The sequence below is a fragment of the Aricia agestis genome, chromosome 2 (assembly GCF_905147365.1).
Source record: "Aricia agestis chromosome 2, ilAriAges1.1, whole genome shotgun sequence".
Taxonomy (NCBI): domain Eukaryota; kingdom Metazoa; phylum Arthropoda; class Insecta; order Lepidoptera; family Lycaenidae; genus Aricia; species Aricia agestis.
In genome coordinates this window covers 1,535,811-1,560,186 of record NC_056407.1, presented here as the reverse complement: position 1 = coordinate 1,560,186, position 24,376 = coordinate 1,535,811, and the positions used below count along the sequence as shown (strand labels likewise).

The 24,376-nt window shown below is 36.0% G+C and overlaps 1 protein-coding gene across 1 annotated transcript; it reads right to left on the bottom strand.

The window, feature by feature from the left end:
• Positions 1–487: 487 nt before the first annotated feature.
• On the bottom strand, positions 488–22,569 carry LOC121737709 (piwi-like protein Siwi). The gene is made up of 19 exons (XM_042129394.1): positions 22,457–22,569; positions 21,459–21,751; positions 21,125–21,262; positions 20,735–20,894; positions 14,726–14,834; positions 14,233–14,358; positions 13,680–13,781; positions 13,338–13,431; positions 9,257–9,384; positions 7,786–8,046; positions 7,134–7,279; positions 5,072–5,214; positions 4,881–4,992; positions 4,556–4,685; positions 3,941–4,178; positions 3,727–3,803; positions 3,238–3,410; positions 2,844–2,943; positions 488–2,485 (listed from the first exon to the last, which is right to left on the bottom strand). The coding sequence occupies exons 2-19, from the start codon at positions 21,748–21,750 to the stop codon at positions 2,321–2,323; spliced, it is 2,694 nt and encodes an 897-aa protein (XP_041985328.1). The 5' UTR covers position 21,751; positions 22,457–22,569; the 3' UTR covers positions 488–2,320.
• Positions 22,570–24,376: the final 1,807 nt, after the last annotated feature.

Sequence of the window (24,376 nt, the reverse complement as noted above, 5' to 3'; positions counted from 1 at the left end):
TTCATTCTCACTTATACTAGTGCACCATAAACACACAATAATACTACTGCTAAGACCAATGCCGTATATCAAATGTACCATCAGAGAAATTGATTAACAGACAGATGACGGACCTACGCCATTTCCTACGGCTATGTCGATTCCAGCCGACGTGTCCAGACTAATATTGACATAATCTGCCCCCGTAGACAAGTGCCAAAACGCTAACGCTACAAAATGTATGGATTTGACATTAGTATTCGCTAGCGAAGCGATGACTTATGTCAAATCGCATACATTTTGTAGCGCTAGCGTTAGCGCTTTGCCGCTTGTCTACAGGCCCTGAGAAGCTATGACCGCCAACTGCCTATGAACCAATTTCATGATGGTACCTAAACCTAACTATCAAATGAATAATATTCGTTGGGTAAATCAAAACTTACAACTAAAATAAGCAAAACTAAGAGCGACCGCAGACTTACAATTTCAAGTTGGCCAACTAAATCGCATAGTATACCAATAGCTATTAAAGCGACTTATGAGAGCTCGCACATTGCATCTAACTAGGTAGGTAAATAATTGTACAATTAATAAGCGGCCGCATCCGGCCGCGATAACAATAGATAAGCTATTGTGTCTCGTTATTCCACGATCGATGGATTAAATAATTGGACACCAATCGTATCAGAACCGCGATTCCCTTCCGATTACCCACAATTAAAAAGTTGTCCAATTAAATTGTGAAACTACGCAATTTAGTTGTACGATAGTCGGCCAACTTGAAATTGAATTTGCCATAGCCGCACTAGGTCGTCAGAGCACAAAAGCAAAATGTATTTAACTTAAAGAAAGGAAAAGGACTAAACATTTTCAAACTACCATTGTACTGACATGAAAAGTTTTCACTTATTGCTTGCTAGAAATTTTTGTTATAAATAGAAAAATATTCTAAAAATATATCTTAGCTTTTGCAACTTTATCGGTATTTTTATTATTCTTTTGCATATACAGATATCCACACAAGTGTGGCAAAGGCAACTGACATAAACATATAAAGCATAGACATCTGTCAAGTACTTAATTCTAAAAAAAAAAGAAAAATCTTCGTACATTATGTAGTTCTTAAAACTAAACTATTGCGCTGTTTCCAGTGCAAAGTATTAAAATACTGCTAAAACTAAAAAAATAATAATCGAGAAACAAAAACAAGATCTTAATTCTCGCCAAATGCATCAAAATGCAACTACTGGTTGGTAAGAAACTATGAGCGGCTGCTAACTCCCCTGTACTTAGTTTTACATTTTCTGCCTATAACACCATTATTGTACACATTTAGCAACATTAAATCTTACACAACTTTAATAAAATTATGATTGAGAATTGATTTTTAGTTATAATAACTGTTTATATCAACTAGCGTTAACTTCACAGCACGCGAGTACGAGGTAGTATCATTGGTCATTGACGTATATTTACTCAAAACAGTCATATCCAAGTTTTCAAATCCTTATAAAATAACAAAATACGAGCCCTCCTTAACAACGCGATCGAATCTCAGACTAAGAAATAGCGACTAGCGACGAGGAATAGAAAAAGAAAGAGATCTAAACGTACTTTTTATTCTATTTGTTTGTGTCGCTTATTTATGGCACTCCGTTGAGTCGCTTCTATCCTAATACAATCACAAGTAGATGTAAGTCGTAATAACTTTGATAATAAAAAATTTGTCAGATATTGACTAATTTTTTATTATCAATCTCGAGTTTCGTCTACACGTATTTATGTTATAGTCTGGCCGCGGAAAACGTAGAAATTTGTGCACTAACTGATCACTCGCCAACGAAAATATAACTATCGCTAGAAAGATTTATTTTTGTGCGCTAATAAAAAAGTGCAATCGGTCAACGTGTCGACTGAATTTGATCCATAGGAAGATGACGGACTTACTTTATTTTGTCGTGTTATGTCAATGCTGCATCTCTCGACTGCGTTTGACATACATTGACAAAATCACGTTCGCCAGCTGCCTATGAATCATCTGTAAATCTTTGATGATATACCGATTGCGCTTTTTCATTCACGCACGAACATAAAGCTGCCACGCGTCTGCGACAGCTACATTTTCGTTCGAGAGTGATAGAAGTGATTTCCAAGAACTATCAGAGAAGTTGATTCCTAGGCAGTTGGAGGATCTAAGTAATTTCGTCGCGTTAAGTCAAACTCATAAACTCATCCGACAGACAAAAGCTAACCAAATGACGTAGGTCCGTCAACACTCAACTGCCTATGAATGAATTTCTTCGATCGTACAATTTCTGCGTGCTCCGCGACTGTAGGTAGTTTACAGGAAATATAGCGTGTCGGTGAGGCTGTAGTGCGGCTGGCTGTGCAGGCTGTTGGCGGCGAGGAAGGCGAGCTTGTGCGCGTATTGACACACGGCGGGCACGCGGACGTGGTTCGAGCAATTGTAGTACAGATGCGTCAGCTTGTAAGTCAGGTATTGGATCTGAAATGATTAGGTTGATATAGTTGCCGCGCTAATGTAACATAGATCTTCAGACGCAACAGCAAATAATTAACATTCGGTAACGGATTTGTGTATGTAGAATTTCTTATATTATTGACTCATTCAGTAATCACACTCACTAAGTTTATTCAAACTTTTGTGAGAAAAATCTTTAGTGTTTAGTAGCATAGGATAAGAAAGCATTAGCAATATATTCGAACACATAAAAAATAGAAATGAGTCTATGTATGAAATTACTACTATTGAATGTAACATATTGTTGATTATAAGCATAATATGTCTTGTTTAAAACTTACTAAGTGAACTAGTAGTTATTTTAATTAATAATAATATTTACCTTGTCGGGCGTCAGTCCACTAGAGTCCTCGATAACGTTGTATGAGGTCGGAGCGATGGTGCCCTCGCGAACGTTTTGCGAGACGAGGTAGAAATCGTATCTAAAAAAAGTGTAAAACATAACCATTTTATTAAAAAAAAATTCGTTATAAATCACAAAGTACTGCTGTTTATGTACAGCAGGGCCATAAAGAGTTGCTAAAAACAGAGGGCGCTATTTAGAATTCTTATAAGTTGGCAAGAATTTTGTAAAAAAATTCTATATTTTGTTTCACTTTAATTTTTATTCTTTTTCTTTAAAAGTTACCTACACGAATGAGGAAATGAGAACATTCTCACAACAATTTTAACTAGGTACTATAGTTTAACAGACTATCTATAACCGTGAATCTCACCTTTCTGGCAGGGTCACGACATCGTCAATGACAGTACCAGGCTGCGGATTCTGAATACTCTGGCCCATCTCCAGGAAAATCCTGGTGTTGATGCGCTTGGACACGATGATGAATGTGAACTTAAATTCACCTCCTTCATACACCTCCGCTAGCTTTTTCTTCATTTCCGCAACCTAAAATGGAATTTATTTATAACCTGTGAGCTTGGATTAAGTAAAACATCAAGATAGAGTTGGTCACCATAAAACATCAGATGCGGCATTAGATGCACACGCATATTATAAGCATGTACCAGACCAAACAACGCACAATCCTAAATCGGGTTATCAAAGTTTCTGAGATGGGCTCAGGGCAAGTCATATACAACATCTGAAAAGAGTTCAGTGGGCTTCGGCCTGACTGAGCATAGTACCTCACTCAGTCAGAAGATTTTCCTTTGAGACTCCAATTATATTATATCTCTTCAAGAGTAAACAAAACTACACTAACCTCATGTGACAGCACATATTCAATCTGTCCGTCGCCTACGCCGTCTCTGTACACGAATATACGCGTCGGAAGGTCACCTGGAATGATCAAAAACATTAATAAAATACTACTATTACTAATCCGGATAATAAACATGAACGTTGCGAATGTAGTTTTTCTTATAATGATGATCTGAAAATAATTATGTATACTACATTATATTATGTTCACGTACCGTTCTTCTCGCGGTACTTGCGCAGCGCGCTCGCCATGTTGAACGCCATGTGTCCGCTAAGTTCCTCGCCGCTCGTGTGCGCGTTCACGCATGAGTAGTAGTCGGACATCATACGGCCCATGCTGGCGACGAAGCCGCCGAAACTCTTCTCCTTGGAGCGCGTGTCGTGACACACGTCGTAGCCGATCACCATGAAGTTCTTGATCGGGATCTCCACGGTCCAAGGCGCGCCGCCGAGCTAATAATAATAACAACGTTTATTTAATAATAAGACATCACATTACACTGTAATATCACAGTAACAAAAAAAAAAGAAACATGAAGAGCTGTAAATGCAATGCGTTAAGTCTACAATTTCGGACCAAGTTAAAACTGTGTAGCGGCGTCGCAATATCTTAAAAATCGTAGCTGCGCAATGTTTTGTTTTGGGTTAAGTTCAGCAGCTTTTCCACTTCATTTTACGTGTGTACCACAATATGTACGCAATATTTGTGATTTAGAGGCAAAAAAAGGAAACCCCCCTTTTTTACGTGTGTTTTACACAATATGTAACAATAGGTATAATACAAGATCTGTTTAATCTTCTCATATTGATCTCAACTATCTTAATCTCACCTTGCAATTAATCTGTATAGCAACTTTGGTGGCAATGGACATGGCAGACTTGCTAGTCATGTTGCGCGCGCACACAACCTGCGTCGGCACCGCGCGGTCCACGGTGCACTTCTTCTTGATCGCCTCGTACCTGGAGGGATAATGTAGTAATCATTAAATGTGACAGGCAACATCTAATATGTAACTGTTACGTTTATTAGATGTTTTCTGAGACTGAAGAGAGAGAAGAGACACGAGAAACGCTTTTCTCGCGATAAAAAGAAAATATCAGTGCTGTCACGACCAAGCCTCGTCAACCGCTAATGCGTAAAATCTGATTACGTACCTATCAGAGAAGTTTCTTGCCAACGCACACAAGATGAGTGCGGGATTCTTTTTAGCGATGACTTGCTCACAAGTATTCGCGTACTCGACGGCACTGTCGCGATCGATGTAAACTGTAAGCAGAAAAAATAAATTATATACTTGAACCTCCTTTTTGGGAGTCGGCTAAATAGCTAGGGCACTGGCACTTACCGTATTCTGGTCTAGGAAGATTGAAACCGACTCCGTGGCCAGTTTTCATGATTAAATCGACAAAGTTTTGCGTCTCCCTGAGGCGCGATGGGGTAATCACAACCCAGGAAGGACACGAGGCCAAAGTTAACAAATGTTTGGATCTGCAAAAGTATATGAATCGGTTAATTTATTTATTTTATAGACTCGCCAACAGAACAGCATTTGTGACATTTTAAAATTGTACATAAAATTTCGTTTACAGATAAAATGAGTTCTAATGACAGGTGAAGTACAGCGTGCGTATGCGACAAAAATTAGATGAAATGAGGAGCTGGCGAACTATATTTTTCCTCTAATCGTCTTCCCTTGACCCATCTGCGTCAATCCCTGTTAATTATTTCAATCAAAATTGGTTAAAAAGGCTTTAAAAAGTCCATTTTCAAACAAAACCGGATTAGTTCAGTAGTAGTAACAGTAGTTTATTTACTACTGTGTAAATTTTTCAGGTTCTGTTCGCCAGCTCTTCAAATGTAATGAATATGGTGAATGGTGATAAATGATAAAAATATGTAATGTAACAAAAAATATTCTCTTTTTTTAAATATATAACAAATAGTACTATAACATAAAACTAAAACCAGAAGAACCGGCGTAAGAAACTCGCTCGTAGTGTCAACTAGTTGACCCATCCGGCGAATTAAAACAACATAAAACCCCTACTCGATACTAGATGGCGTTAGGCTTCCAGAAATATTCCACACTTGTTTACGCGAATAGATCGAATTCTAGAAAGAAATGTTCTGGTACAGTCTAGGACTCGCCACGGCCCATATAAATAGCCGCCGGAAGGCGGGCCAGTGATTCAGTTCAGTTAGAGCGGTCTTCAAGGCGACTGAAGAGTTTGGACTTGTAGAGTTATTAAATAAAAACGACTTGTCTCCTCCGATGCATCTTTATTTATTAATAAAGATGCATCGGATTAATCTCACTTAAAATTATTACTTAGCTTATTCTACTTGGGTGGTACAATAATTATTAAGAAGTTACGCCACAATATTCGGAACAACGTTGGACGCATTGGGAAATAAGCATAAAGTTAATATCATACATTAAGCTATACCAATACTATACTATAATATATTATAGCATAGTATTAGAATATACTAATATATAATTATCACATTTCACTTTGGAGTGAAAACAAGCGTTGATCACTTGTGTGAGTGAGTGTTGAGTGAAACCTACGACTTGGCTACGACCTAGGACAGTGATCGAGCTTAGTGTTTTGGACCTAGTGCTTGTAAATAAAGTCTTCAAGAGAGTCAGCAGGTCTTTCTCTACAAATCCTTCGAACCCTAGCACGTTACAATATTATCATTATTATAGTTTTAACTTTACTTGACTGCAGGATATTAATCATTAAAAATGTGTTTTAAATTTCTCTTAAAATGACTAAGCTTATCAGAGAATATACAAATGTCGGGACAGTCGGATATAGCATTGTAAGATCTACACAATCTTCTGAGTGGTGACCTAGGTTTGTTCTGGCAAGTTTCACGTGAAATGGTTTGTCTTTATTTTTTCGGGGTAGTCTTCTAGGAATGTTTATAGCTATTTTACTCAGCTATCTAGTATTGTCTGAAGCACCAGTCAGAAGTTTTTGTAGAAAAAATTGGTTCTATGTATTTATCTAAGAGTGAGGCTAGATAAAATATTTTTAACTACTGATATAATGAGGAAGTTTTCTGACTAAACCATGTTTGTTAATAGCTACGAAACACTAAAATTCAAATTTAGGAAATAAAGCTGTTGACTATGCTATAATTGTCACTTGTATAAAAACACATTGTGTACCGAAAACATGCATAAAGTATGCATGTATTCGGGTCACATTTTATAGACTCGCGGACAAAATTTTTGACGCAGTTACTCTTTCTTAGTTTTTATTATTCGTAGTTTTTTGGAGAACTTAGCAGTTAGCACAGAGCCAAATGACGTGTTGAGAAGCGTTTATAGATATTGTTATTAAATTATTAATTAAAATATAATAAGGCAAAGGACTGAGAGAGTGAAGTGGTACCTCATGTCCTTGGTCCAGCCTTCAGTGGTCAAGCCGGCCGGATACTTGACTCTTCCTTCATTTTGTACAATGTTCTCCACTGGCAATTGTCTGCCCTTGAAGCGGACTAGTTCATTTGACAATTTCAGCGACCATGTTCCTAATTCCTGTAGTAACATATTAGCTGTTAGCAATATAATATTCAATTTAAAAAGCTAAAGTTCATGTGGCATTTCTCTTTAGATAAAACGAGACGCGAGTTGGTGATGTAAGGCTGGTTTCATCGCTAAGAATTTCGGCAGCGCCGTTCGAGCGCGTTGCTCAGGCGTTGATCAGCGCGCTCGACTATAAAACTCTACTACTACCCCATACATCTTCGAACGCGCCAACGGCGCTGCCGAAACGCTTAGCGATAAAACCAGCCAAGAGTGTCTTCACATTAAGTCGCTGCTCTTTTTAGTATAGAAGTCGCGCTGCTGCCGCACTACTGGCGAACTAATGTGAAGGCAGTCCATAAGCAATACAAAATTGAAACAACAATAACCGTAACATATTTTGATTGCTATTATCGTCGCCGTATTCTCGACTGATCCTAAGGGCCTGTTTCACCACTTTTTGATTTGGAGAATTGGAGAATTAGGGCATAAAATAGGACACACATTCTGACACTGACCTGAACAACCTCTTTATTCTGAGTGAACCGTCGGTTGAAGTCGAGCAGCTTCCTGATCCTCACGTCTGGTCCGATCTTGGTGTGCTTGTCTAGGGCGCGCATGAGCTGGAAGTTGGCTCGCATGTCGTCCGCCAGGCCCGTCTGCCTACACAGCTCGGGCACAAGGTACACCAGCTCGGGGAGGCCGGCGCGAATGTCGCGGGCCTTAGACCGAGACACTAGGAGCGGTTGGGTAGCATCCTTGATGCGGATGTTGTAGCGCTGTGTAGAACATGATTAGACATGATGACTATTTTTTTCTTCTTGGTAATTAAAGGGCCATTCAAAAGTAGAAACATCGGTGAACGAATTACTCTGTTAGATTAAGAAATTTCCAAGATATCACAATTCAAAAATCTAATAAAACAGACCTTCCCGAAATGCTGCATACAAAGTACTACGAAATTATGATGTCACTCTTTTGTAGTTTGTACGCATCGGGGGAGAACTTTGTTCGATAGGTATATTAAATATTGCGTTTATGAAAGTGGTTTCATAACAAAAGTTGCTTTATACCAGATACAATAGATATTCAATTGTTATGCGGCTGCCGGGGGCCGCTTGGGAGTTGATGGTTTAATTGCATAAGTTATCGAGTGGTAAATAAATATTTACTTCATCATCCCTATAATTGGTACTAAGAGCAATGTTTGCCACATTTTAAATTGTTTCTCTTCTTGCACCGGAAACTTCTTATTTCACAAATAGATCCCTAAATGGAAAAATGGTCTTTGAATACTTTTTTTCGCGTCCACCCCATTGTGCGGACTGTTGGGTGTCGTTGGATAGGTTTTTTTTAAAAATATTATGAGTATTCATAGATCATATTCCGATTTAGGGATCCGTTTGTGAAATATATATTTGGAAAAAATCGAGTGAACCCCCCTTCTACCAGCTAAACGGCTACTTCTGGAAATGTGAAAAAATTCACGGGAGTAGGAAATATGCTGAATTTAAAAGGAAAACTATCACGGCTAAGAAGACTTCATAAGTTTTTGACTTATAGTCGATCAACTAGAAAAAAAAAAATATTTGACGAAGTATATAGGAACTTTTCTTTCAAATTCATTTTAACGTAACCGAGATGATGTTGTTAGCAGTGTAGAACACGTTATAAATGTACATTCATTGACCATACAAAAATTATCAAAAACTAGTGGTACTACGGAAATCTAAATTGCGCGTGGCCCGACACGCACTTGGCCGGTTTTTTCCTTACAGCGGCTGATTCTGTGTGTGAAACATGCAAATACATATATCAATTTATCCAATAATCAAGGTATTTTTTGAAAATCTGCTGTCACAATTTGCCATCAGATTCCGGTAGACCAATACATTTTCTGATTACTTGTCTGGATAATATTTCAAATTTTGGCAAATTCGTATAACTGTGAGTTTCTATTGTATATTAATATCCAATTTATAAACTAACCTTGAAATAGTAATCCAAATACGAGATATCACCGTCTTTTGTTTTGAAGGTGGAGCGAGGATTCTCCGACCAGTTAACATCATCCACTCTGTATGTTTTCTTGTTGTAGTCGGTCATCACGATTTTGCCTAAAATTATTCAGAAAATATGAAAAACAAAATTATTTGGAAACAATGCCAAAAGCCTCCCCAGTTAATTTATTTATCATCACACACTTAAACTACCATTACAGGGTTTACCTAATGTGATAGTAGTGTACATAAAGTTGTATAACAAAGTGCTAAAATAATAATTTTATAACTATCCACAATTATAACAATTAAATTAATAACAATAATTTATAAAACCATAAATAGTAAATATACCCAATCATTCGATAAATATAGTTTAAAATTGTAAATAAATTCAATTCATGATTAAAAATAAATCAATTAATAAAAAATTACAGCAGTTTTTTGAGGACACTCAAAAAACTTTCATGCTGAGTTTCAGTCACTAGTTGTACCAGAACCTTGTTTAACGTCACCAATCAACAGATTAAGCTCATTTTGAAATCGTTGTTTGATAATGGTTTTTCTTGATTCGAGCATATATTTGTGAGTATCTTCTCTGGCAGACCACTTCTTAAAATCAAGGCGATAAGCTCTATATGAAGAAGACATTCCATCACATTAATACGGGCATGTAGTGATGATAGACCCAACTTATACACACCAGTAGTAACTGTTTTTGCCATAACCGAATTTAAATTGTTCATTTCAATTGGCTTAGCCAAACACAAGTAGCAGGCAGCAGCTGATCTGGCATCAGATAGATACGTACAAATTTTCCCGTCTATCATCGTCATCATTAATCGATGGTTAATCGCATTGGATTGGAAAGTTGTAGGAATCAAAGCTTGTATTTCATTGTACATTCTTGTTTTCTCTCCAATGACAATTTCTTCATTTTCCTTTACAAAACTAAACTGCAATGGACGACAATATGTAGATGAGCAGGGTTTCATTCATATAGTATCATTTTCTGCAACCAACTTTAGTGGAACTAAGGAGGTCATAAATACGCTCGAATCGTCTTGATCACTGTCTAATCTTTTGTTTATATCTGCTTTGATTAGACGCACCATCAAATCCCCATTTAGAAATTAATGTCAGTTCCTTGTCTTGTGTACAACCACTAGGAAGGCTTTCAAAAATCCTGGTTACTGTTAAGTCCAGTAACGCTTGAAGTGAAATTGTAGCTGAGGAATCTGTTATATTTATTGATGCCTTTGGTGGATAACACTGCAACTTGGCCTTTTGTATTTTATAATACGACGAATATACGTCCTGTAAACCTTCTCTTATGTTAGATTCCCTTAAGGTTATGTATTGCCATTTCGATAGTTTTAATGAAATTAGCAAACCTAGCCTTTTCTGGCGAAAACAAAGATGAAGTAACTGGTTTTGTTATGATGTCTTTGATCTTTGTCGCTGCCTCAGGATTTTTAAGCATATATTCAATAACGGATGCAATATCATCCCGACCATCTTGCTTCAACAGCATTGCAGCTGAGTGTCCCAGTTCGGTGGCATTTTCGCTTTTATGCTCATCAGATCTTCTCTTCTTTTGCTTATTTCCCAGGTCTTCAAAAGGTTTTCGAGATCTTTTTGTCATTGTTGATACTGAAGCCGTCATCGCTGATGTAGATGGCACTGGTTCAGTAGGTTTGGTAGAAGTATTTTCCCATGAAGGTTCTTGAGTTAGCAAATGGGTGCGTATGCAGTTGGGCCAGTCAATACTTGTTTGAAGCCAATCACTGTAATTACTTCTAAAAATGTCTGGTTTTCGGTGAGATCTGATCCATCTCTTTTGAACAGCACGTACAAATCTCCGACAGAATTCCTTGAGGGTTACACTATCTTCTATACATATAATAAAACTGTAGAAATGACAATTCTGTACATTAAAGATATCCAAAATATAATAAGCGGGGGCTGTTACTACATCGCTATAGAAGCCAAAACTGTGGTTAGTTTTTTTGTCTGTCTGTCTGTCTGTCTGTATGTTTGTTCCACCATCACACGAAAACTACTGATCCGATTTGAATGCGGTTTTCGCAGATATATTTGTCTTCTCCCAACTTAACATCTGGTGTACAAAAATTTTTTCCCCCCACCTCTCCAAGGGGTCAAAAGAGGGGGTAAGATTTTCTACCAAACTTTTTTCTTTATCACGAAAACTACTGATCCGATTTGAATACGGTTTTCGCAGATATATTTATTTTCTTCCAACTTAACATCTGGTGTATAAATTTTTCCCCCCTCACCCCTCTAAGGGGACCAAAGAGGGGGTCAAATTTTGTATTAAACTTTTTTCTTCAATGGACTAACTTCATATTATTAATGTATTTTCCAATTTAACATCTGGTGTATAAAATTTTTCCCCCACCCCTTTAAGGGGGCCGAAGAGGGGGTCAGATATTGTATGAAACTTTTTAACACGAAAACTACTGATCCGATTTGAATACGGTTTTTGCAGATATATATGCCTTATTCAAACTTAGCATCTGCGCCGCCCCAATCTCCAATTAAAAGTGAAATTAATCTAACCAACACTAAACATACAAATTTTGAGTGTCGTTTGATTAACATGCGGGAGGCTTTGCCCCCGGCCGGTACTTGGGGGGGCCGCGCCCCCCCAAACCCCCTCCGGGTAATGTTGCTAAGCAAAATGGTGTTGCGTCGTTAGTGTTGAGTTTTACTTCTCCTTCTTTAGAATCAAAGTAAGTTATTTATAAAAAGTTAAATTAATCTAACCAAAACTAAACATGCAGATTTTGCGTGTCGTTTCATTAATATGTATGTATGGCTTTGCCCCTGTCCCTACTAGGCTCTATCTCAAGAACTTTTCACAGATTCTTCTGCCACTATAACAATAAATACTGAAAAAAATTTAAATTAAATATTTAAGTGGGCTCCCATACAACAAACGTGATTTTTTGCTATTTTTTGCTCCATGTCAATAATAGCAACAGGTGAGCTTTTGAAATGTTCCGTTGTACTTGTATACATTAATAATAATTGATGACAAAATTAAAATAAATTAAAAAATTACGGGTGTAAAAAATACAAAAAACACATTTTTGGCTATTTTTACAATATAATGGTACGGAACCCTTCGTGCGCGAGTACAACTCGCACTTGGCCGATTTTTCAATGTGGTTTTAAAAAGAAAATTCTTTGATAATGATCACTAAAAAGACACAAATGCTCTTAAGACCGCGTTGAATCCGCACAAAAAAGGCATAACGTTTCTTGTGTCTGATGAGACTTATTTTACTCCGCCGAAAAAAGAAATAAGGGATAAATCTACCCGAAATATCAAATTAAACGTCTCATTCAAAATTTCTTATCAACCGCTACGTAGTTATGCGATAATTTCATCATTTTCTAAAAGTTGTCTAACAATATTCTGAAATAAACACAAAAAACCTTCTCCTGTAAAGTATGGTTTCTGTAACAGCGCCCTTATTCGTAGGATACGACGATATTACGTCATCACACAAAAACTATTGAATGGATTTTGCCTTAGCAATTACTGCATTTTCACTGGATATCTACCAACATAATATAGTCTGTCAAGAAAGTGAAGAAGTTAAAAGTGGCAACATCGTAGTGTCTTCCCTTTCAAATCAATCTAAGAAAAAAGGGATGACACTACGATGTTGCCACTTTTTAATTTCTTCACTTTCTTGACGGACTATAGCAGGGGTCACCAAATGGCGGACCGCGGTCCGCATCCGGACCGTCGACCCATTGTGTGCGGACCAAGCATGTTCGAAGATGAACTTCGTTGAAAATTAATTTCGGTCTCGGTAGCAACAAAAATTGTCACTTTTCTCATTGATACAAATAACTTTGTGATTTCCGTAATTACAATATTTGTTATTTTTTTTAATGTGCGGACCGCCAAGGTCAATTTGTTTCTTAAAACGGACCCCGAGCGAAACTAATTGGTGACACCTGGACTATAGGCTTCTGCATTCCTTAAAAAGTATAACAACTCCATACGCAGTTAAGATATAGAAAAAAAAACTTACCAACTACATCTTCCAAGAATATTCTCTTGAAGTTGGCACCCTTGGTATTGGCATATTCTGCAAGCATCTGGTGTACTGTGTCTAAACGGAGTACCTGTGACGAAAATAATAATATTCAAAACTGTTTTGCTTTACTGACAACAGTACAGTGTAATCGAAATCTATACTAATTATAAAGATGTAAACTAATAAGCTTAGAAACTACTGGGTCAATTTTAGCGAACTCTTTGATAGACTTTAAGTGGATTATGGTGAAAGATTTTTTTTCTGAATTCTGCTTTAAAATCTTTGAACACACTCAAGATCTAATGGCTATAGAGATTGTACAGAAAAATACTTTACCTTGTGTGTGATCTCAGTGACCATAAGAAGACGGTCTTCATATTGATTGATAGTTGTCTTGTAGCCGGGCCAAACTTGAAGCTTGAACTCGGGAATGTCAATCTGTAAATAAAATATGAGGATATTAAACTAATGAGCATGGCCCATAATCTTAATCTTTTTCGTCGTCATCTTCACTGTCATACAGGGGTATGGTATTGATTATAAAAATACATAATATTAACATTTAACAATGTTGCTGTCTGTTTAATAAGTAAAGAAAAAATCACAGCAATATTTTACAGCCATTAATTTGGTGTGCATGCTTTTATTAGTAAAAAACTGCTAGCTAAAATAGTTCTAGCGACGCAAGTCGCCGGCAGGCCACGCCCACACGTCGCGCGACTCGGTCGCTTGCATCCGCCAGCATTTCCTATTAATTCATATAAAGCAGTAGGTCGCGGTCGTCTTGATTCGAATGCTACCTTTATGCCTCATGGAACTGGCGTGTCCTGTGTCACGTCACCTTGTTTAGCTACATCATGTGTGGTATCATCACTCAGCATGAACTCACCTTGGCCACAGGATCGAAGAAGTCTCGGCCCATCAGCTGCAGTTGGAGCAGGCTGAAGCACTTGCGGATGATGATGTTGAATATCTGTATGTAGTGGTAGTCGCCAGGGCTCACAGCGCAAGTCAACTGCGAAATTAACAATCTTTAGTATGACATAAAAATATTATTATTTACTAGATGACGCCCGCAACTCTGTTGCGCCAAAACTCGTTTATCGCGCGGGAACCATACATTTTTCCGGGGGCAAAAAGTATCCTATGTCCTTTCCTGGGATTCTACATAACAAATTTGAGCAAAATAGGTTCAGCGGTTTGGGCGTGAGTAGGTAACAGACAGTCACACTTTCGCATCTATAATATTAGCTTGTAAGTATGGATTAGTCTCAACATTTTTGTTTGTAAAGCCAAAGTTAAGAACTTTAAACTGTAAGTTTCAAAAATACTTTTTGTAGTCAACTTACAATAAATAAATGAATGAAATATATCAGACTCACCTTGATCATGATCCTCATGCGCTCGCCATCTCTTCTATCAGAGTACAGTTCCAGAGGGTCGGGATGCAGTTTATTAACCGTATACAAGACGGCGCCATCAAAGAGATACCTGCAGAAAATGTTTAATGCATTTGTTCCATTTCTAAGAGTTTGTGACAAATTGTCATGAATATTTGCAATGTTACATTGTTTGGCCATTTTTAGGTTTCACAAAAATAATAGGGAACAAATATAATGACCACCAAAAAATGCACTGATACCCTAAACTTATAAATAAATAATAATAAATAAAATAGCCTTTTATTCTGTGTTTACAAGTTTTCTTTACAAGTTTTTTGGTTTAATTGTTCACATCAAAATATATTAGATTTAACTTTATTGATTTATTAGATTTAACACAGTGTGCTTCTCGGCATAGGCCTCAAACGAGGCCACAAAGGAAGATCTTTCGACCGAGCGAGGTGTTATGCTCGGTCAGGCCGAAGCCCACGTGATACATCTCAGCTGTCGTATATATACCGACGAGCTCAGAAAACTTCGATAGCGTGCAGGAATGTTAGGTGAATTGTGGGTACCGCCACACTTGTTTTGCTGGCAGAGTTTGTACCTTACAGCTTAAAGGCAGTTAATAAATAGTTATAACATGTTGTTAATATAATAAATCTACACATCATATCGTGACAGCGCCATCTAGTAGAGAGGAGTGAAACTTCTATGACCACTCACGATGAAGCCGTCGAAGAATACAATAGTTTCTAAAACCAGCCATAAGATGTCGCTCAAAGTAACTTGTTTCAAATGTAAAAAACTAGTGGACTCCAAAAAGACTGCTCTATGTTCAATTTGCAAAAATACTTTTGAGTTTGAATGTGCCGGCTACCCAGTAACTGTATATAAACTAATGAACCAAGAAGAAAAAAAGAAATGGAGATGCAAAACATGCATTACAAACTCTATTCCCGCCTTAAATACAGTTATTACAACAAGAAAGCAGTATCTTAATGCAGGCCAACGTTCACCAGTGCAAGAAATTAATATCAATGAAGACCAATATGATGACACCCCAAACACACCTATAGACATCAATATATCATGCGCATCGGATACACAAGACTCACTTCATGTATTCACTGAGCAATATCTATCGGACGAGGACTCATTCTCAACTCCCAATACGCTATCGAGAAGTCTAGAAGGGATGAGCACAGATGATACTACAACTACCGCAGAACTAAGGAACACCATCACTCAACTTACTACTAAACTCGAAAGCACACAGAACGAGTTAGAGAACCTGCTCTTAGAAAATAACCAACTACAAAAACAAATAAATAAACTCAACATGGAGAATAAATTATTAAAAACACTGTGTCAATCTTCGGCACAAGCTGTTAGCAGCCCACGGACTGACCTAAAAAACAAAACACGTCGTTCTCTAGCCCCTAGAATCTATTCTCCCATTCGACCTCCACCATTAAGTAACCACATTAAGAAAGCTAGTATTGCACCAATAGATGTTGCACATACACAACCGGACTCACCAAAAAAGATGCCCTGTCAAGACAAAAGCTTCATTGATTGTAAACGTTCTACACGAGTCCATAGCACACAACAATGTACGGAAAAGGCCCTGTATATTTATAGCACTCAACAATGCTCCGGCTTAGCCTCAGCTCTACAAAATTCAAGACGGAAGACGAAATATGAAAATTATTTAATTCGCGGTGAATATAAGCCCTATGCTCCAGCTTGTGAGGTGGTAAAGAACTGTTATAATATTAAGGCAAATGCTGACGATAAATTAATAATATGTATTGGAGAAAATGACTATGACATCAATATCGTTGTATCCATATTAAAAAATGTACTAAAAACTTTTCGCAATAAGGTATTTGTAGTAAATGTGTGTAAAAGTAGATACCTAGATGTTAGTGAATTAAATTATAGAATTAAAATGACTTGCTCTAAGTTTAAAAACAGCCAATTTGTAGATTGTAATAGTCTAAACATAAATTCTATCTGCAAGTCCATAAATCATGCCTTAGATTATAACGATTACTGAGAAAAATTTTTAAATCCCAAAGAAGTATTAAAGTACATAGTGCGTAGCAAGCCTAATAATAATAAACCTAAAGTAGGAACTATACCATATCTTTTTCAAAAAATGAATACTAAAAATTTAAATAAAGTTAATGATTCAGAAGCAAGGCCCAAAACGATTGATAAAAATAAAATAACATACTATTTTCCCCCTACAAAAAAAAAACCCGAACTTTTTCGTGCCTAAGCTTAACAATTCTCCATGTAACTTCTCTATCTTACACCAAAATATTGCAAGCCTACAATCTAAACAAGAATTAATAGAAATAAGCTTACTAGAATTACGCAAAAATAAAAATTATATACCAGACGTCCTATGCTTTTCTGTAACGTTCCTGAAAAAAGATTCCGAAACTCTAATCAAAATAAATGGCTACGATCTCGCGTCTTCGTTCTGCAGAGACAAAAATAGAGGTGGCACGTGCATTCTTATTAAAAGAAATACACGTTTCAAAGACCTAGCCTTCATAAGACATTATAGCGCAGAAAATACATTTGAAGCTTGCGGCGTAGAGCTTGTAGATTCAAAAATTATTGTTATTTGTCTGTACAGAACTCCTCAATCTAACCCTACCATATTTATTACTAAGCTAAACGAATTACTATACGATTTGACTGCAAAATTCAAATACAAATCACACAAAATAGTATTAGCGGGAGATTTCAATATAAACACTTTACAAAAAAAACAGAACTTCAACTGACCTACAAGATTTATGCTCTAACTACAATTTACAAATTCATATTAAAGTTCCCACACGTAGGTCCTCTTGCATAGATCATATTATTAGTAACATTTGTAACGTAACAGCTGCTGTATTCCCGCTATACCTCTCTGATCATGAAACAGCTCAAAGTATTAGTTTTCCTATTAAAATTGACACAAAAGAACAAAATAAAATATTTTATACATACAAAAGAGATTTTAGTACAGAAAACATTCGAAAATTTAAAGAATGTCTTAATAAATTATCGTGGTCAGATGTTTACGCGGAAAATGATAGTAACACAGCCTTCAATATCTTTCATGACTTATTTCGTCTTTTTTACAACTTATGTTTCCCTAAGTTACGTATAAAAATAAATCTAAGAAACAAAATAGGTTGAGTAAAGGGCTAAAAACAAGTTGTAAAACCAAGCGTAAGCTACGTTATAAATTCTATATTATATAATGTTTAAAAACGATGCAAACAAAATAAAGTACATAAAATATTCGCAAATTCTAAAAAAATGTATCTTAAACTCAAGAAAAAATGCTAATATAAAGTACATTAATAAAAATGAAAACAGCACCACCTCAACCAGTAACACAATGTTTTTGAAACCCATGACGGAAAGCGAAGTAATTACAGAAATTTTGCAACTTAAAAACTCTAATTCAGAAGGATATGATGAAATTAATACTAAAATAATAAAACTATGCATAAATGAATTATCAAAAATAATGACTTACCTAATTAACCTATCATTTGTAAATGGAACTTTCCCAGACGCATTAAAATTATCTATAGTAAAGCCAATTTTTAAAAAAGGGAATAAAACTGACATTAATGACTATCGACCCATTACGCTGATACCTATATTATCTAAGATATACGAAAGGTGTATGTTTAGAAGACTTTATGACTACTGCTGTAAATATTCTATACTCTCAAAAGATCAGTTTGGTTTCCAGAAGGGCAAATCTACGACTCTGGCAATTTTCTCACTTATAAAAGCTCTATTATCAAATATAAATAATGACAACCTAACTACAGGGCTATTTTTTGACATATCTAAAGCATTTGACTTAGTTTCCCATGAATTACTTTTAAAAAACTTGAAAAAATCGGCATAAGAGGGCCAACTCTACGATGGATAACTTCTTACCTTTGTAATAGACAACAATGTGTTATGGTTACAAGAATAAATAAATTTAATATATTAACAGATTACTTGTCGGAATATAAAAAGAATGTGTGTGGTGTGCCTCAAGGAAGCGTCCTGGGCCCTCTGCTTTTCCTTTTGTATTTAAATGACGTAGTTACAATTACTAAACATAAGTTTACTCTATACGCTGATGACATTTCTATTATTGTGACATCTAATAAAAAACATAATACAATTAGAGACCATGAAACTGACATTAATAATACTATTGACAAATTAATTAAATGGCTTGACATGAATAATCTAAAAATTAACCTAAATAAATCAAATTATATTCAATTTAATAAATCTCATAACAACAGACATAAAACTCAATATACCGAAAATAAAAGCAGTAAGTCATACAAAATTCTTAGGACTTATAATTGACGAAAATATTGACTGGAAACAACAAATAAATGAATTGACATGTAGCATTAATAAATTTGTATACGCATTAAGACACATCAAACAATTTACTAATAGGAAAACTGCCATTTTATGCTACCGCGCTTATGTAGAGTCACTGCTGCGTTACGGTGTAATAATGTGGGGCAATAGCACACAATACGATAAAGCGTTTAAGGCTCAAAAAAGATGCGTTAGAGCAATCTGTGGACTTAAACCCGATAAATCATGTAGGCCGGCATTTAAGGAATTGGGCTTGTTGCCACTACCGGCTCTTTACTTCTTTGAGACATGCATGTTTGTTTGGAAACACAATAGCTGTATTAATATGTGTGTCCAGTTATACAATAGAATACCGAAATATATCAAGTCGCTCAGCACAAGAATGTTTAAAATTAAATTATATTAATGGATAGCTAACCAGAATTTCTATAGTGTTAAAGAGTTTTATAATAAATTGACTTAATAATATTTTAATTATCAAGATCATATTGACATCTTTTAAATACTTATATATTTATAAAAAATGTGTTAAATTAATTATTATTGTAAACTAAGAATAATGAACTGTAATATGTTATGTAATGTTTTATGTGTGAGATAGAATCGAGTAGTAGGACTAAAAAATATATTAATAATGACCTTATGTGTAGAGGCCCTAAACAGTGATGAAATCAAAACTTTTTCAATTTTGCACGCTATTGTCATAGCAAAACATGCTGCACTGTATCAATAACTGTAACAACCCATGTATAATATGATTATGAGAAAATCATTGATCAAGGCGTGGGCTGAGGGTGCTGTATTATATATAGTATAGAAGTATAGATAGTACAGATTAGGACTACTACCTATATTTTGTAATAAATATTGACTTCATATTTTTTTTCAACTCTTGTCTCTGGGACTCAGCTGATCTCAGACTGGCCGTGTAAGCATTGTCTAAGGCTGGCCTCACACAGCCGGAATTTCATATTATTAATTCAGAAAGACCATACAATATCAGTATGCTCCAAACATATTCTGATTTTTTCAGATTATGAATTTCATAGATCGATCTGTAAGAATATGAATTTCCGATTATGAAATTCCCGCTGTGTGAGGCCAGCCTAATAGTATCAATGATTCAATAAAAAAAACTATAATCCATTTTCAATTTGTCACCTTGTTGTCAACAGACTTCAACTATAAATAAAAGAATATTTATTTCGTATGTATAGGCTTGTCACTCAAAAATCTGTCATTTTTCCTAGTGTGTGTATTGTAGTGTAATGTTTTGTTTGTTAAAAAAATGTATGATAAAAGCATAATAATATTTCAAAATAATATTAGCTTGATGCTCTTTTTTACCATAGAAACGATAACTGTGCAAAATTTCATTGACCTACGTTTCCCCATTTTTCGTCAAAAGGGATATAAAGTTTTTGGCTCACATAATAATATATAGATTAGTTTAATCAAGTGTAGCTTTTTGGCATGCTACAAGTTTGCTAAAAGAAAATGAAGTCTTAAAAACGAAAATTTTGTCTCTAAAGTGCTTGCTTGTATCCAAACATACCTACTTATTTGCAAGTAACAAAATGCAATACTTACCCTCCAAGAGTATTCTTGTGGACTCTGAGCAAGCCCTTCCTGATGGCTGTATTATCTTCTTCCGGTGAGAAGTCCACATGGTACTGGTGAAGTTGCCAGCCTGGTGTGGATTGCACCGTAAAATAGTTGGCCCTGAGATCAACTGGCTTGCCAGTTGTGCCTGTGAACATACACGGTCATTAGTAAAGCCATAATATGTAATAGGCTAATAAGAGGGTTTCGTTACGTCCATTCAAATCAATGTATTACAGTCTCACATTGACTTGAAATAACACAATGAAATAATGTAGGTTGTAATATTTTGATTGTGATGTGTATTTTGTACCAGAGAACTTGTCTATTGCATACGAAAACATTCTAACTAATACCTATTGAAAGATGTAATCATACCCTTTTTAGAAGTGATGTTCTCAGGTCTAGTCCTCTTTATAGTTATCTGTTCGGGAAGCACTCTGCCACCACCACGACGAGATCCTCGTCCGACAATAGCAGCGGCAGGGTCACCGCCGGCTCCCGCTTGAGTCTCACCTTAACAGAAAGAATATTTCAATTAAATCTGTGACATTTAATTACTAAAAATAATATTGTAAAAGTAATCATAAATATCGCTGTTGTTTATAATTTTTCCGAACAGTGATAATATTTTGTTATGAAATGAAAAATGAACTGGTTACAATAAGTACTTACATGAGTAAAAACATTTCAAATTCAAAATTAAACTCACTGATGGTGACATTCTGCAGTCTCTGCTGGATGTCTACATCTCCGGGGTGATCGTGGGTGGATGGTGTGGTCCTATGGGAGGCTCGTCCGGCGGACGTCGGCTTGGGCATGCCAGCGCGGACCACCGGCGTGGCGGTGGGCGGGCCCCAAGCGGACGGCGGCTGCGGACGGGGGCCCGACGGCCCCGGCTGCTGCTGCGCAGGGGCCCGCTGCTCCCCCGGCTTACGGGGCGGCTGGCCCCCATCGCCGCCTCGTCCGCGAGCTCTTCCTCGGCCTCTTTGTGGTTCCGACATCCTGGACAACAAAATATTTCGCTTATACGATTTGCCATCGTCAATTAGAGCAGGTATGACACGTAAACAAGAAATTATATAGGTACTTACTTAAACTAAACGTTTTGAAGTTTGGATAAGTAACTTGAGTCTTGAACTATAGTTCAAAACTCAACTCATATATAACCACTATAAAACTATAAATAGCATCAGCGTCATAAAAAAAATTGGGTAATGTTTGTCGTGTTACTGACTTTAATTTCTACTTTTATCAGGCGATGCTACTAAAATTGAAGGTATTTGGATAAGTAACTTGAATTATGAATAGCATCAGCGTCATAAACAAAATTGGGTAATGTTTGTCGTGTTCCTTTATAATAATACTTCATAACTTTGACCCACAGATTACTAGTTTAAATTTGTAGATTTGACCTTATCAGGCGACGCTACTAAAATTGAAGGTAAGCAAATTTTATGGGGTGATAGGTACCTACATCATACGTCATGTAACATCATGTCGAAACAAGACAGCGAATCCCTAAAGCAAGTTACAAGTTTTGTATTAAGTCAAAGGAAAACGAATGGAAAAACAAAGATACATGATATCCAGTGATAGCTGTATACAACAACAATAATAATAATAATTTGTTGAACTCCATGTTTGAAATTCGAAACAATTTTTATAACATGAAACTTTTGAATTAGAAGATAACAAAAAAATACTTACCTAGTTGTACTTTAATATATAAAGTAATTGTTGTAGTATATCGTTGAAATGTAGAAATTATTATAACAAAAATGGAAATATCGTACTCGACACGCGCGTAGACGACGAGAAAAACGAAAAGAGGGTGTTGCTGCAATAAAAAAAAATCTACATTTTTTTTTTATTTATTGGGAGCTGGAAACGAGTCCTTTGCTCCAAAAAAAATACAATAATACAAAATACAACAGCAATAGAATTTCAGTGTTGCCAAAAAATTACCTAAGTGGTCCATTCACTATCCTGCAGTGCTATTCTCTAAGAGCAAATATTAAAACAGCTGTAATCACATCGGCTGTTACAGCCGTGAGATCGAGATTGGTATTCACTTGTTTATGTTTTCTAGGCTGTTCGATACTAGCGCCGCGCGGCTGTAAGCGGGGTGATATGGAATCACTTTTTGACATTTCATGTAAGAAATTCGGTCCGAATTCCTATTCTCTAAGCTCAACAGCCTACAGCTTTGATTACAGCCTCGGCGAACGCCTACAACATTTAATGTCAAACGAAAAGCTACTATTTCGTGGCTGTCGCCAAATATTTTGTATGATTTTGTACTTATTTACTGAAATGTATACCCTAATTAATCACATATCTCCATTATACAAGTCATATGCAAGTACGCTGGATCTATGATACCCACTTTTTATTTGTGCCATTTGAAACGTAATCAGCGCCCCCATTATTAGGACAGAGAACTAAATTTGACGTAACCATAATAATTGTAACCATGTATGTATTTTAATTCTCTATGGCTTAATCGTTCGAATTTTTTTCGTGTTTTTAAAGTGTTTTAAAAGGTTTTACGCGATTAAGTAATATATAAATAAGTGGTGGTAGTTCATAGTTAAACTATGAAAGGGTGTATGTTATGTAAAACACGGTACAAAAAGGTATGTGGGGTTACATTTCACAAGTAAGTGATTCTAACAGCTCATTTCTACGATATTTAACTTTTATTGATAATATAGGCACTTAAAAATGTGGCACTAATCTTATTATACCGTATTCACCACATATTTACCTTTGTTTTACCGATTTTTGATATACAATAAAATTCAATAGTGCTGAAGTTTTCTGTCGATAAAACTTATCGATATCTATAATAATTGTATTGAAATCTCCAATAACAGATTTTTATTATCAATTAATATATATTATGCTCTTAAAATAATTGACAGGTTTCCGTCTGACGAAGGAAGACTGGAATTATGGTTGAAAAAAATTGAAAAGCCTGGTTGGCGTCCGAAAATTGCTACTACCGCTTGCCGTTACTATTTGAAGTGTACAAACGTTCTCTGTGAAAATACAAGGCGCAAAACTACCATTTGATCGTGATTATGTTTGGAAAATTTATTTCAGCGTCTACTCTTTCTTGACAGACTGTAACTGTGTAACGGTAACTAATAAAATATAATGTTAAAGTATCGCACCTATATTTTTATTATTTATAAATACCTTACCTACTTCACCCCAATAAAAAATGTATTCAAACGTTCCATATTTATTTATGGATCGCATTATCCAATTAGTTAATTTCCCTCGCACTTCTCCAATCAGCGCCAAAATGGCGAAAATCAAATGAGATAAAGTAAATCGATAAAAATTGGCTTGCTAGATCCATAAATAAATAGGGAACTTTTATATTAATACTAGACTTTCCGCGCGGCTTTTCTCACGTAAATATCTAATTACACAGACAAATTGGTCCACAAAGAATAGCCTATATAATCCTTCACGTTATCCCCCACTTTTTCCACATTTTCCTCTATTTCTTAGCTCCTATTAGTCTCAGCGTGATAAACATATATAAAATAGGCTGTCTAACACTGAAATATTTGTTCAAATTGGACCAGCAGTTCTTGAGATTAGAGCGTTCAAACA